The sequence below is a fragment of the Calidris pugnax genome, unplaced genomic scaffold (genome assembly GCF_001431845.1).
Source record: "Calidris pugnax isolate Ruff unplaced genomic scaffold, ASM143184v1 scaffold13, whole genome shotgun sequence".
Taxonomy (NCBI): domain Eukaryota; kingdom Metazoa; phylum Chordata; class Aves; order Charadriiformes; family Scolopacidae; genus Calidris; species Calidris pugnax.
This window is the reverse complement of record NW_015090810.1, coordinates 8,872,741-8,887,177: the sequence shown is the minus strand read 5'-3', so window position 1 is coordinate 8,887,177 and position 14,437 is coordinate 8,872,741. Positions and strand designations below refer to the sequence as shown.

The window sequence follows — 14,437 nt, the reverse complement described above, 5'->3', positions numbered from 1 at the left end:
AAGCATGACGAGCTAAGCCCAGTTCCTAACAAGCTTTGCATCACTATTAAAATATCACAAAATATAAATTTTGACCAAGAGAGGACTTTACTGTTTCCTAAGAAAATCTTCTGGGATATTTAATGCACTAATTACAGTTAAAATTAAGGGTAAGACATTTTATGTCCTCAATTCAGAGTACTTTTATTTCAAATTAATACAAATTTCTCAAGGGAAGATGCAAATATATTCAATGTTAACAAGCATTAGATGGATAGTTTTTTCTTCCTTTACATTCCAGCATTTTTTTATTTAAAGTACCTAAGAGCTGCCTGCAAGAAGTTGGCAAGTATCACAGGGGAGGAATCACTTTATATTTGCTCAGCAGAAGACAAACAACATCAGCAACCAGGCATTTGCTGCCCTTCTGCTGACAGAAGGACCTTTGGTCCGATGGTACAGCAGTCTACCAAAACTTGACCAGGGTCTGATAAGAGACAAGGAGCACTACATTCCAAGGTTTCACAGAAACACATAGAGATTAAAGACTGTTATTGTTATAGAACTCCATGGCAAGAGAACACCAAAATTACACTTTTTTGTCTCACAACATGGACTTTTTCCTTTGGGTTATTTCCACAGTTATAGGAGGATGCACAGGTTGCAGAATGGGCATTCAGGGAGTCTTGAAGGTTCTCTGAAATTATAATTCAGTCCCTAGGAATGTGAATCCTCATCAAGTACTGAAGTTGTGTAAAAAAAATTAATGGTAATAAGATGCCCGCTGTCAAGACTGAATTCAAACATTATTTCATAAGTCAGAACTTGCATGCTCTTTACAAATTACATTGAGATTCCATGAATACTGGTATTTGAACTAACACAGAGAGATGACAGTCCTACACAAGTAAGTATTTGAAAACCATCTTTTTACAAAATATAAAATGCAAGTACATGAAAAATTGTTTGAATTCATTCAAAAGTCAAATAGAGTAAACCTTAAATGCTTCATTAAGCCCTGGCATTTGATACAGGTGGAGTTAGCATAAGCAGAGCAACTACAAAATTATATTCCTTTTAAAATTGGAAATACACAATGCAAATACATGGAATATTGTTTGAACTCATTCATAGATCGCATTAGTTATAGTAAATCATAAATTAAATTTAAAAATATTTCCAGTCTCACAGCCCATCTTCTGATGAAAAGAGGTATTTGAAACAGATAAAGGCAACATACCTAAAGAAAAAAAAAAAAGTCCCCCAGCTACAACTTTACAGTTTCTTTGGGTACTAAGGTACCCAAGAAGTACAAACCTTGAGTTTGTATTTTGCCCAATTAATCATTAAATCACAAGCCTAGTGTTCTATGTCACCCCAACAGTTTCACACTAGTTATAATAGGAAGCTACTGACATACTTTATCACCTTCTCATCTTCTACAAATCAGAACTTTCAAGCAGAGAAATAACTGTTGAAAAGAGATGATTCTCTCCTCCCTGTTTTGCACAAATACCTGTTGGCATCCAACCATTTCTAAACTGCCCAGACTATTTTCTAGTATTCCTCTTAGACTGTGTGGAATGAAAGTCTTCACAGTCACTCTGTTCTCTTCACAGACAGGCTGTATTGATACTTCTCCTGAACTACTGAAAAGAAAACAAAGCTGCCTCTTACAATTGGGATGAGACAGCAGCTTTTGTTGTTGTTTTGAAAGAGACTTTTACATGGAGCCTGACATTTACACTCCGGTCCTGTAAGACAGTCCCCCCCAATGTCTACTGAGCACACTTCTCCAACAAAACATTCTTTATCAGCTATCATTTGTGATCCATATCTTTACCATATCTCTTACATTGTTAGCCACTTCTCTGTTGTCCAAGCATCATTTGTTCCTCTATTCAAAGGAATACCAAAACCTATTTTTTGAGGGTGTCAGGCATTCCACATGGCCTATATACACATTACCTAAACTACAGCTTCAAGTAAACACGCAACCTGTGACTTGATTCCCAGATGGCTTCAGACTTCATTGCTCTAGGTTAACACCTCAAAACACTGTCCAGAGTCTATGGCTCGTACATCCAATCACATCACTGCAAATCTCATGTCCATGTCACTAAATTGAATGTACAATGACAAATAAGTGACAAATAACGACTGCATCAAAACACGCTATATCAAAGCAGGCTCCCACTCACAATGTAGTTAAGAAGGTCCTTCCCACTGAAGGACCAGCAATATTTACAAGTGTCAGGGTACCACCCCACCATTAACCCAGTCCACTGTCTTAGTCTTCTAGGGTCTTGCCACCAAGCAAATATTTAGATTTTAAGTCTACAGGACTGGCTCTTGAAAAATGTTTCCACTAGGATTTGAACAATATTGATATTTATCCTAAATGCACATCTCATAAGGCACCACCTGAGGCATTTCACATTCCAAACAGAGGACTACAACAGCCTGAAAAATAATCTGGAAGAAAAATCAAAGTTCCAAAACTCAAACTCCACATAAAAATAATTTCTGAAAATACTCGTAGTGCCCCTTGTTCTAAGGAAGATCTTCATGTTGTCTGAGGAAGAGCTAGCATAAACCCAAGCTACCACATTTTCTAATTTTATTTTTACAAGATGTTTATAGGATTCGCATATATATATATATATATATAATTTATATATAGAGCTATCTCGAAATTACAGGTTCTAATAGTAATCCTTTTTTTGTTCCAAATCACCTTAACCCTTCCTCACAGTTGTGCAATACCTTCCATCTCAAAGGTAACAAATTCCTTCAGCTGTATATTTGAAGCTGGGACTACCAAATGAGTATTCCACTTGCTCACTTGGGATCAATCACATCTTTTGAAGTCCCACAGGCTACCTGCCAGGGCACATTCCAGATAAGAAATGAAATCTGTCTTTGATAGGTACCTTTCATTTAAGTCCACGCGCTCTCTCTCAAGTTGAGTTCACTTAAAAGGCCTTTTTGTACTTTCCTACGTGCAGCACTACTTACTGTTAGGTATTTCATAATACAGCACTAATTCTCCCCAGTTAAATTACTCCTCTCATGATACTGGCACACAAATAAATACCTAGGAATATTAATAGGAAGCAGAATTAGGAAGGACATGAGGAGACTATCTAAACCAGGCATCCTACGCCCAGTGATTGCGATACTGGTGACTTGTATGCTCAACCAAAACAGGTACAAGAACATCAATCAATGTTCTACATCAAACTCAGCTACTAAGAAGCAGGGAAACAGCCAATCTAGACCACCTTCTGCTGCAAAGGAGCATTCACAACAGCCATGCCTCCTCTTAGCAGGGACTCATCAGTAGGTATCCCATAACCTTTTCTGACAGGCTAACAAAATGGCTCTCCTGAGGAGAGCCATCAACAACCTCTCCAAATCCCTTCCACTTTTTATTTTATCCAAAGATAACTCTTTCAGACCAGCATTTTTTTCCAGGCAAAGTGTTAGGAATGACATTAAATCCTCATCCTTGATTACAGTTTCATTTATAGTTCATTATGAACCTCCAAGTTTGTTACTGTACTGAGTTATTTTGCTTACCAAAGGCACAGCAGCAATACAATCTAAGTAACTCTCTAAAGATTACCATTAGCACACGTTACCAGAATGGCCAGACCCAGAGAGATCAGCAGCTCACTGTACTTACTGTATGAGAGCATCACTCACGGATGTTTTGAAAGAAAGAACAAGAGTTCCCTAAACAATCTGTCTAGCAAAGCACCTCCCTATCAACACCCTACCAGAGAGAAGTTGTTTCCTGTTTGGAAACACAAAGGTTTATGCAAACCAGCTATTATTTTTTATTTTTTAACTCAGAAACTAAACGAAATAATGGTGCAGTAGAATTAAAACCCCAATATATATTTTAATTTATAAGAACTCTGTAGTTATAATATTGATTTCATAGAAATTGTTCAAAATACAAACTCTCCTCCAGAAACACGAGTTCTATATTGCAATATTCACTCACAGAGAACAGAAACATAGGAAATCCATGTTACCAAGTAAGTTTCTAACATTGCTATTAAATACAAAGGATAAAAAAACCCCACAAAAACCCACAAGCAAACAAAAAAGGAACCCACCAAAAAAACCACCTTCCAATAATATATATGCAGAAAGATCTTCTATGATTTTATATGGGAGGTCACTTTTACTAGGTATTACACTTAGAATAGAGATGCCTAATTTTTAAGGTAAGTGAATTACTAAATCAAACACACCAAAACCACCAAAGAATTTAACAGCAAAGGGTGTAGTAGAACTTAGATATTTATAAATTATAAAAGGATGAGGTTTTGGAAATTGAAAGAGTACCTGTTTCAACTACCTGCTTCAACAATTTTACCTTTAGTTCCACACCAGCTTAAAAACAGCCTGATGACTTAACTTACACATTTCAGTTATAATTATCTTCCACAAGATTATAAACTGATGTAAAATACAACAAATGCAGCTGCTTAGTATAGTGTTAATATTTAGATTTTGTATTTAATGACATTGGGGCCTATCACTTTCCAGAAAAACATCTTTATATTGGCTATAAGAGCAGACAGAATGATGGTTTTGTCATTAAGCATCAAACATTTGGCAGTGCATCAATAATTCTCTTTAATTTGCTTTACCCTCAGAAGCTGGTGTGAGCTGTTGGGCCCTGCAGTGTGCTTCAATAATAGTGCATTAAATGGAAAGTATCTATGCCTGGCTGACCATTCTGAAAGCTGTTTTTGAGTGGCCTGAAATCAGCTATTTGGATTCCCTACAGAGTCTTGGCTTCAAAAAGAAACAGATCATTTGTAATGCAAATAATCCACCACCTCTAGAGCATCATCCTAATAGTGAACTGCTAGTGGTATGAAAACTGCAGGGATAGCAAACCCCAAAATATTGGCATAAACCTTCTAGTATTGCTAAAATATGTAAACACATACAAAAATATAAAGGTAAAACAGGGAAAAAAGGTAATAACAATCTTTACTCTAATATTTAGTAAACTACTACAGCAGGCCCAAGCTGGATAATATAGTAGCATCCACCCTCTTGCTGAAAAACTGCTATTTACATATGTTAATACCAAAGTTAAAACACTTGAAACTTTAGGACATACCCAATAGCCATGTGCCAGGAAACGTAACATTGCTTACAACTGAGTAAATAAACACTAGAAACCAGGAATGGCATTGACATACATAGCTTTGCTATTTGATTCAAAACGATAATGCAAATTGGGAAAGATACCTGGTCTGTCATTATAGGATTTTATTTTTAATTCTGACTTTTTACAACTTCTGCAGCAGAAGTCATGCTCATCTACTTCTTAAATTAAGGACACAAAGAGTAAATACAGAAAACTCGTAGTATTCCAGTAATAAGAAGAACGACCAAAACACTTGGCTGCCTCAGACTATTTAGCTCACTAGACCTACTCCCAGGGGAAGGCAGATAATCTCTGCTGTAGCATGTCCCCTGCCATCCAGGCCTCAGCTCTCTGTAACAAGCTCTGACGAGTTCAATTAAGTGAGCATATGAGAAGATCAAGCAACAAGCTCCTAAAGTGTTTCAAGTACTGGGGGGATGAGAGGCAAGGGAAAAGAAGGCAGAGTTTTCTTAGCCAATGAAAGTGACAGAATATATACAAAAGTATATGCAGAAGTAATTTCAAGTATGTAGAGTGACTGGTTTAATTAGCTGATACAAAACCCGTCAGAATGTGTGCTACAGCTGCACACATTTATTTTCTACAATCACAGATCAAGGATAGTTTACTTGGGTAGATCCTGCAGTAGATCTCAGAACAAAGACAGACAAAAAACTCAATAAGAAAACATTAGCAAAGACTGCATATCAGGCTTTGCCTTCAATATACTCCTCCAAAGGATTTCATTGCCTTACTTGAAAATTGACTTTTAGGGATGGCAAATTTGAATAGTTAACGCTATGCTTTTGGTCAAGATCTCCCGAGTACACACCATATAGACAGATACAGATATATGATCGGAAGCAGATAAGAACACCAAGTGTGAAAAAGAAAGAAGCTGAAAATGTAGTTAAGTATTTGAGCTCTGGGAAGGTATACCAGGCCCAAAAAAAACCACCGAACCAATAAAATCCACCACCCCCAAAAACAAAAACCCACCACAGCCCCCCCCAAAATCTATGATTCTAGAAAGGCCTGTTCAGGAAGGAGGTAGGAAAACATTCACCTAACAGAGACAACATTATAACAAGAAAGAAAAAAAATTCTATTGTAAGTCAAGGAGACTAAAGCATATCTTATGAAGCACATTAAAAGTAGCCACACTTCTCCATTCTGCTGCTGCTCTGGAACTGCTACAGGCAGTTACACAAGTGCACCATTCTCACTGTATTCAATGCATTAGAAGAGATCTGCTCAGAGGAGGGTCTAGTGTAGCTGCTCTTCAAGAACCCATACGCTTAAACTTTTGTAACAGTTCCCCAACATGTCCCTACCACTGCAATGTAGGAAGGCAGGTGAATGTTTCAAAGCTGCTCACACATGCTAGGTGAATACTTTCACACCTTTTCCAGCTACAGCTGTAAAGGGCGTCTGACATCTCGGTGATTCATCCCAGAGGCATTTAAGTTTCCCGTGGTTATGAACTGGGCTTACTGATCTTCGGGAAGGGACAAAACAGAATACCCCTGGCCATTCCCAACAGTTTGAAGAATCAGCTTCTCTTACATTTCAGAAACTGAGTTGATACTGTTTGCTCCCTTAAATTTTTTATTTTTTTTAATGTTTGAGTTCTCTTTCAAGATCACAAGGGGTGTTCTTACTGTCAGGCAACTACCTGCATGCACGCAAAATAGAGCACACGATGGTGTCAGTGGAAGATGCCCGACTGGACTTACTGACTTTTAAATCTGCAAGTAAGAACCAAGATGGGAGCAGAACATCGTTTTGATGCTGACAATGGCAGGTTAGACCTTTCTTTTCTTGGCTGTGAAGATCTGCACCATTTGTAGATGTACTGCTACTCTGATCCCTCAATAAACCCATTCAATTTATAATCTCAGCTCTTCTCCCCCCATTAAATAAGACAGGCTGAATGGATATAGTTCATGTTTATAGATGCAATGAGAAAGCAACACTGGAGACTGCCCTGACAAATTTGGAAGAACAGGTTCACTGATGTATAGAAGCAACTCTGGGCTAAATGATGGGGCAGGACCAACTACACTTTATATTGCTGTCTAGTATATTCTTCAATATAACGAGTAACTTACTGGCAGGATAGCACAGAAAAACCTAAATCAGGATTTACTTACAATGCTGATCACAGTCTACTCTAGCAAACACCACTTGATTCTTATCTGGATATTCTTCCTTAATTACATTAGAAGCTTCCTCAAAAATGGGATGCAGCATTTGGCTGAAGCGGCACCTGTGGATAGAACGTAAAATCAAAACTTCAAAATATTAATTTGAAATATTTTAATTGATGACTCAGGGAATATGTCAATCTTTGAAGGAAAAAGAAGAAGAAGAAAAAAAGAAAATCTACAGGAATAGAACATCTACTTGTAATCATCCCAGTATCTGGATACCAATAGGTTCAAAAGTAACTTGAATAATTCAAATAGGGAAAAAAAAAACATTCCAAAAGAATACATAGTTCAAGATGTGCCCCTTGCTTTATCTGCTTAAGAAACACCATTAATCAATTATAAGCCTCCAGGAAATATATTCTATTCAGAAAGTCTGGTCTTCATTTTTTGTACCTGAATTATCCCCAGGCAAGTATTGTAAAGAATATAATAAAATAAGTTACTTAGATTCAATTATTCAGCAACTAACACCTTCAAGAAATATCAGAGAACTTCATAAGGATCAACAATACAAGTTATAATATTGCTTATATTATTGCTTAGGACTGCTACTACAGCACTATGAACAAAGAGAATCCCATGGGTCCCTTCTTCCAGTCATGTGTGCCCATGGAAAAGGCTGTAGGATTGTAAAGATGCTTTTGGTGCCTTTGGGGAGTTTAGGGTATCATTAGTGCGCAAGCCCATTATTAATACGTCAATAAAATTATTTTATATTCTGTTCTTTTAAACACATGGTAGAATTTTAAATTGAAGACATATAACAGCACTGTAGAAGTTGTCAGAATGAGACCTTATGGAATAGACTTGCAATAAAACAGCCCGCACTGAAGCCCTACTTAAACTTAGCAGTAATCACCTGGAGACGCTCTTATGCCTACAACAGCAAACGCTCCAGTCAAGCGGCAGGTTTTGCTCCCAAAATACAAACAGGGCTTAAGGCCACTTTCTGAAAGAAACCTGATTCTGGGCAACGTGTGTACGCTACGCATCTGTGAAGCATACGTGTGTTACATACAGCTTCCTTGTCCCTCAATCTTCTCTACCCTCTCTGCATCAGCAAAACTGATCTATTCTCATTCAAAGGTCACGTTACATCACTGGCTGGCAGTACGCTCGCTACCTTGAGGGGTTATTACTGAATGCCTACGCGTAATGATCATAATAAAGGTTGTAAAATTTTAAAATTATGGCCTACTATAATGTGAATTGACTTGCAAACATATGCAAATCTTTACATTCAAAGCAAACCTATTCCAGAGAGGATTCAATAACAGTGGGGATTTGCAGAAAGAGTTTTGTTAATAAGGTCCTGAAACAGGATGCTTGTTATCTCATTCTGTCAAGTTTTAAAATATTGGCATTTTCCCTCTATTACATTTACTTTCCTTGGTTATTTTTAATAAAACCTTTTGAAGCAGTCCAGGTATCTGCAGATCACGAACTAAAAATAACCATCTTCAGTTTCATTTATTTACTTATTTTAAAAGGCAGCCTTTATAGCATAATTCTATGCAGAACAGGTAAGAGATTAGACCAAGTTCCTGACTTAACAATTACTTAGTTGTACCATTCATTATAAAGAAAGACATTTCAGACAAATAGCTTTGTAAATGAATGCAATCTCTCTAAAGAAACTCTGTGGGTTTAAATGTGCCTTGTATCAATTTAGTCTGTGGTAGCAAATGAACAGACGCAAACTAATTGAACATAAAAATTGTCTATAAAATGACAAGTATATACAAAAGTTATTAAACTTATTTAGATTCGTGTAATACCTATCTTTTTGCGAAGTTTAAATTAAGGCATTATAAGCATCTTTACTGAGAACGTCATTCTATATGTAAAGACTAGGTACAAATTTTTCAAAATCACTTTCAAAAACAATTAAAATTACTGATAATTCATTCAGCTAGTGGCAGGCTAAAGACAAATTGTAAACTTTTCATGCAAAGCTCTGTGCATTTGCTATTTCTAGGCCATACAGACCTACAGACTTAGCTATATAACGGGATGTGAACGAGGTGAAAGAAATCAGAAGTCTAATCACCCACACAACCTTTGATTCTGAAGGCCAATGTTTTATGCTCACAAAGCAAAACAGCAGGGAGAGGAATATTTAAAGTGCAGTGCTTCAGTTTATATACTGGTTTACATTAAAAAGGTATTTACATCCAGGATTACTTTAATCAATGAAGATAAAAAATTACTTATTTTTCTAATCTAATTTTCTGCATTAGTTTGCATGTAAAATTTTATTTTCTCTGAATACTTTTCTGGTTTCTTCCTTGTTAAAGATTCTTTTCAAGATATTAACAGAACAGAACATTTAAAATTACTTCTTACACACAAAAAAAGGGTGTTTAAATTAATTGTAATGATGATTTTATATGCAATTTTTTTTTAAAAAAAAAAGCACCATAGTTTCAAGTAAACAGGTCCCTCTGAGTATGTCCTTCACAATGTCTAACCAGTCTCACCCCCAAATTCTTTTCTTTTCCAGTTCCTCAGATTTCATCCCTCAATTATAATTTCTCTAGTTCTCCACTTGGAAGGTCTTCTAGATTAGAGAAGGATTTGATTTTTAGTGTAATTTCAAGTCTTTTTCTTTCCAGCATACATGCATGGTATTAACATAGAAGAAAATGGGAAAATGGAGTATTTTGGAATATCCTATCCTAAGGGGCTAAGTCTTGCTAAGAGGAAAAAAAAAATAATTAAAAAACAATTACATGGCACCTTATTCCACACTACTATAGAAGCCTTTTTCCTCTGATAGGAGCTCTGAATGAAACAAAAGACGACAGAACAGCAGAAAGGGAAGTAATCAGGACATAAAAAAACCAGGAAAGAACAGTTTGAAAGCAACATACCACTGTATTTTCAAGTAGAAAACTAAGCCAAACATGACAATTTTCAAAAGACAAAAGTTTAAATATAGGAAAAAAAAAGTATATAACTTACCAATCAGCATAAAAATTAACTAAAGCAACATCTGCATTGTCTGGGAAGAAAGAAAAAGAAAAAACCCAATGTCACATTGCAAGGCAGACTGCTTAGTAAAATATTATCCGTAATAATATATATTCCCAAAAACTATAAAAGCAAAAATTTCTAGATGATTCAGCATACCGCTTAGTCGGATTGCTAGAAAACTGCTAGGATAAATCTTATCTGAAATATAATCTATATCAAATGGGAAAGTGATGAAAGAGGCCGTCAGTCAAGTATTTTATTGACTTTATTGATATATTAGACATTAAAAATGTCAATACTTAAGGTATTAAGACACAAAAGAAGTAAATAAGTGACACACAAAACAAAAATTCTGGATTTAAAATTAAGGCACTCAAAGCCAGGAGTTGTACTCTATTGTATCTTTTAACCATTATCTAGATTATTCCTAAGCGTTAAAAAACAGTTGAAATCTGAAATGTCAACTATTTAGGTTAGAACATGCAGCCTGCCTGTGCAGCTTGCTCTGGTCAGTCCTCACCTGCCTTATTTGTGAAGAAGCTAGATACTAAGGCAAAAAGTTTTGATACCTTCAGTCCCCAAAAAAGAAAAATGCTAAGGAACACTTGAAAAAAATGCAGTACTATAGGGATATGTATGATAAGGGAGTGAAATAATGCTGTTATACACTATTTTTCACATACCAAAAAAGCAGAAAATATGTCAAAACTAAAAGGACAAATCTGCCCAAAAATAAATTGCAGTCTTTACACAATATAACAATCATGTTGTAAATTGATTTTTATTAGTACTAGTGGCCTAGATATTGAAAAAAACCAAACAAACAAACAAAAAAAATCCCAACCCAGAAACCTTGAAATAAATACTGGAACTATAGAATATCAGCTACAGCTTTACAAAGCAGAAACGTTGCTAGATGAATTTGCACTATTGACAAAGTTACAAAGGAGTTACAAGTGAAGATTAAGATGATGGAAGCCTGAAAAAGACAAGATGCTGGAAAAGACGACTCTGGAGAAGACTGGGAAAAACTACAGTTTTGATTAAAATTATGGCTTTAAGATTTTCATTATCAGCAAGAAATGCAAGTGGCAAACAGAAAATTAACAACCACAGACAAACTCAGGGTTACCTCCAAGGCATAAAGTATTTGTTGAAAATAATGGGCTAAATTTTACAAGTATTTACTTGGCACATATTCCCTTTTATGAGTAACATTTTACAAAAGCATTCTATATTTTCCACTGTATAAAAGGTATTTACAAAGAGATCACCTAATGATACATTTAACTACACAAAGCAATCCTGCAACAGTAAGCAGATTCTAGTACAGACTTACATAAAAGAATACATAGATTATTTTTTTTAATATATTGAAATGATGTAATAATTTTTTCCCTGTGAAGGAAACCAGATACAGGCAAATTCCATACTTTTCAGACAAAAAGGCTTCAGACAAGAATACACATGTATTTAACTTATGAGTCTCCTTTCTATGAACCACCAGAATCAGGGCAATGCTTAACTTGAGGAAAAATACAGCTGAACAAGCAAGATACTTAAGGCCCATCATTATGGGTTTCCATTGCTGCTATTTTGGAGGGAACTTTTAATATGCTGTCTTGACAGATTTTTGTTGTATAATCAAGCATTCCCATCTGCAAACAAGATACCAGCTATTTTTTTAAAGACAAATCCTCATTACAATTACAAATTACAATTACATCATTTGTTAAGTGATACATTATTTCAGGCAACTAATTTTGACCATAGGCATTTCATACTTCTACGCCAATTACAATTCATATTTTCAAAGCGAAGGTATGGATATTCATTTAATAACTTTGCTAGTTTAACACAAATAAGTGGTGGCAGACAAAGAAAAAAAAATAAATTCAAAGTACTCACTTAAAATGTCATCTATATTCCCACTATCTAGACTTGTTATTTCACTTCTTGTTGGATTAAAAAGCCAAGACACCTAAAAAGAGAGAGCAAACTTGTAAGGTATGTAAAGTTTCAGCAATAAAGTCGTCACATATCTAGGATTTTAAGTGTTGCATTTCAAAAAGTGGAGAAGAACGGTAAAATAATTGTAATTCAGTCAGCACATTTCAGATGACAGCAGTATTACAAATATCAAAATAAACACTATTTACAAATACAACATACTTTCACAGTTAAAGCAAAATTGGCTATGTCTCCATATGATTCTTTATTATGTTGGCATAAACATTACAGGTAAATTTTGTACTTTCAAGAAGAACTTCCATTCATAAATTCACTCTGAAGAAAGAAATGAAACCCCCACTTTAGCCACCTAACAATCTCAAAGAGCCCAGAAGCATGTAGGCACAGTGGTTTCACCCACAGACAAGTTATTCCTTCTGTTACTTACCGGGCTTCTCTGGCTAAAAAGTTTCTCATCGGGTAAAGCTTGCATTTTCCTCCATTTTTATTACTGTTTTAGAAAACCGTTTCAGTATAGCTAACACAACTAGCTCCAGTCTTTTATCTCCTGTACTTTTCCCTTGATGCTTCTTCAGTCCTAGCACACGACTGGCACATCAGTCTACTAAAACTGAGACACCATGTCAGCCAGATCACTCAATTACAAAGCAACACACATATTACTCTTATTGCAACTACCCCAGCAATATGCAGTTTTATGGAAGAGCACTCTCATATTCACTGCAACAGGCCCAGTTATTTATCTCAAAACGCAGTAGGGAAATAGGGGGAAGAGTTGCTGGTCTATCCCAGGTGAGAGAGATACCAGTAGTTACAACTTATTTTTGCTTTGAGATAAATGTGCAAGTTTTTGAGTAGGACAATACAGATTCTGATCTGGGACATTAATGTTTCTATCATGAGCAACCTGGTCAGAAAGTCAGCACTTCTCTAAGCAGGGCCAGGGCTCGGACCAGATGCTCTAATGAGACGCCTTCCAGCCTCATTTTCCATGACTCTGTGGTTCTATTCATGGTTTCCATGATTCAGCTGAGAGAGATGGCAGGAAAGGAAAAGGAAGTACTTTGGTAGAGAACTGACAGGAATGCACAGGACAAGGGGCCAGGTAGAGACCGGAAATTCCCAGTGATACCTGAAGAATTAGTTCTTGCATGGAGATGAGGTGGCACATGACATACACACTGTCAGCGTTCCTGAAGCCTTAGTTTACTACTTGCAGCTGCAAATAAAATAGCCTACGGCTAGAGAGGCAGAGCTGATGGCTGCTTTTACAAAAGACATCAAGGAAAAATTTTAGAAGCACAAAGAACATCCAAATAATGCCATATGGAGCAGCTGGATACAAGGATCCAGTGATACAAAGATCCCTCTGTTTGTGGAAGGGCCTGAGACCTATCCTGGACCTATACCAGAACCATGACTACAAGCCCCCAAGGCACATTCGTCCTTGGTTACAATTTAAAAAAATACCACAATTCAGTGTCAAACATCAAGTTTTCTAACATTTGTTGCAAGTGTATGTCAAATATTGGCCTCTCCAAAACAGTAGCCGTACTGGACGTCTGCTGTCATTAAGTTTACCTTCAAAAACCATAGGAGGTTTCTGCAGTGAGACACTGTCATAGCTCACAAACTATCACTGTAAATGGCTCCTAGGTGAGATTTGCAGCAATCAGTTTCAATTCTTTCTGACTTACGGATCACTAAACACTTCTCAGTGAAGACACTGATCCTTTCACATTTCCCATATGGAGGCCACCAGGTAGCATATACACTCCATCTTACACTACAGGCTGAAAACACACCAGCCATTGCAATACAAAATATGTGCCAGTGCTTCTCGCTTGGTAACTGGACAAGAGACTTATATGTGAGTCTAAGATCTATGGCGGAGTTTGCACAGCCTTCCTGCAGCACTTAAACTGCCCCACACAAATGTCAGAATTGTGGCTTTAAGATGACTGTACAGAAACGAAACCAACGGTTGAGCTGTTAGTCAAAGCCAACAGCGTAACGACATGGTCTGCCAAAATTACATCTGGTTAAGCAAGCTATGCAACGCACAAGTTGTGGCAGGCCAGTACCGGGGAAATTCCTTTGAAGATGCCGGTGTTGCTGA

General features: G+C 36.5%; 1 protein-coding gene across 1 annotated transcript in view; it reads right to left on the bottom strand.

The window, feature by feature from the left end:
* Positions 1-14,437, bottom strand: part of ERP44 (endoplasmic reticulum protein 44) — a 48,504-nt gene that overhangs the window by 17,596 nt on the left and 16,471 nt on the right. Inside the window, exons 2-4 of the mRNA XM_014938486.1 lie at positions 12,256-12,329; positions 10,336-10,375; positions 7,312-7,427 (exon numbers count right to left, since the gene is read on the bottom strand). Of these exons, the coding sequence (XP_014793972.1) occupies positions 7,312-7,427; positions 10,336-10,375; positions 12,256-12,329 (230 nt within the window). The remainder of the gene's footprint in view (positions 1-7,311; positions 7,428-10,335; positions 10,376-12,255; positions 12,330-14,437) is intronic.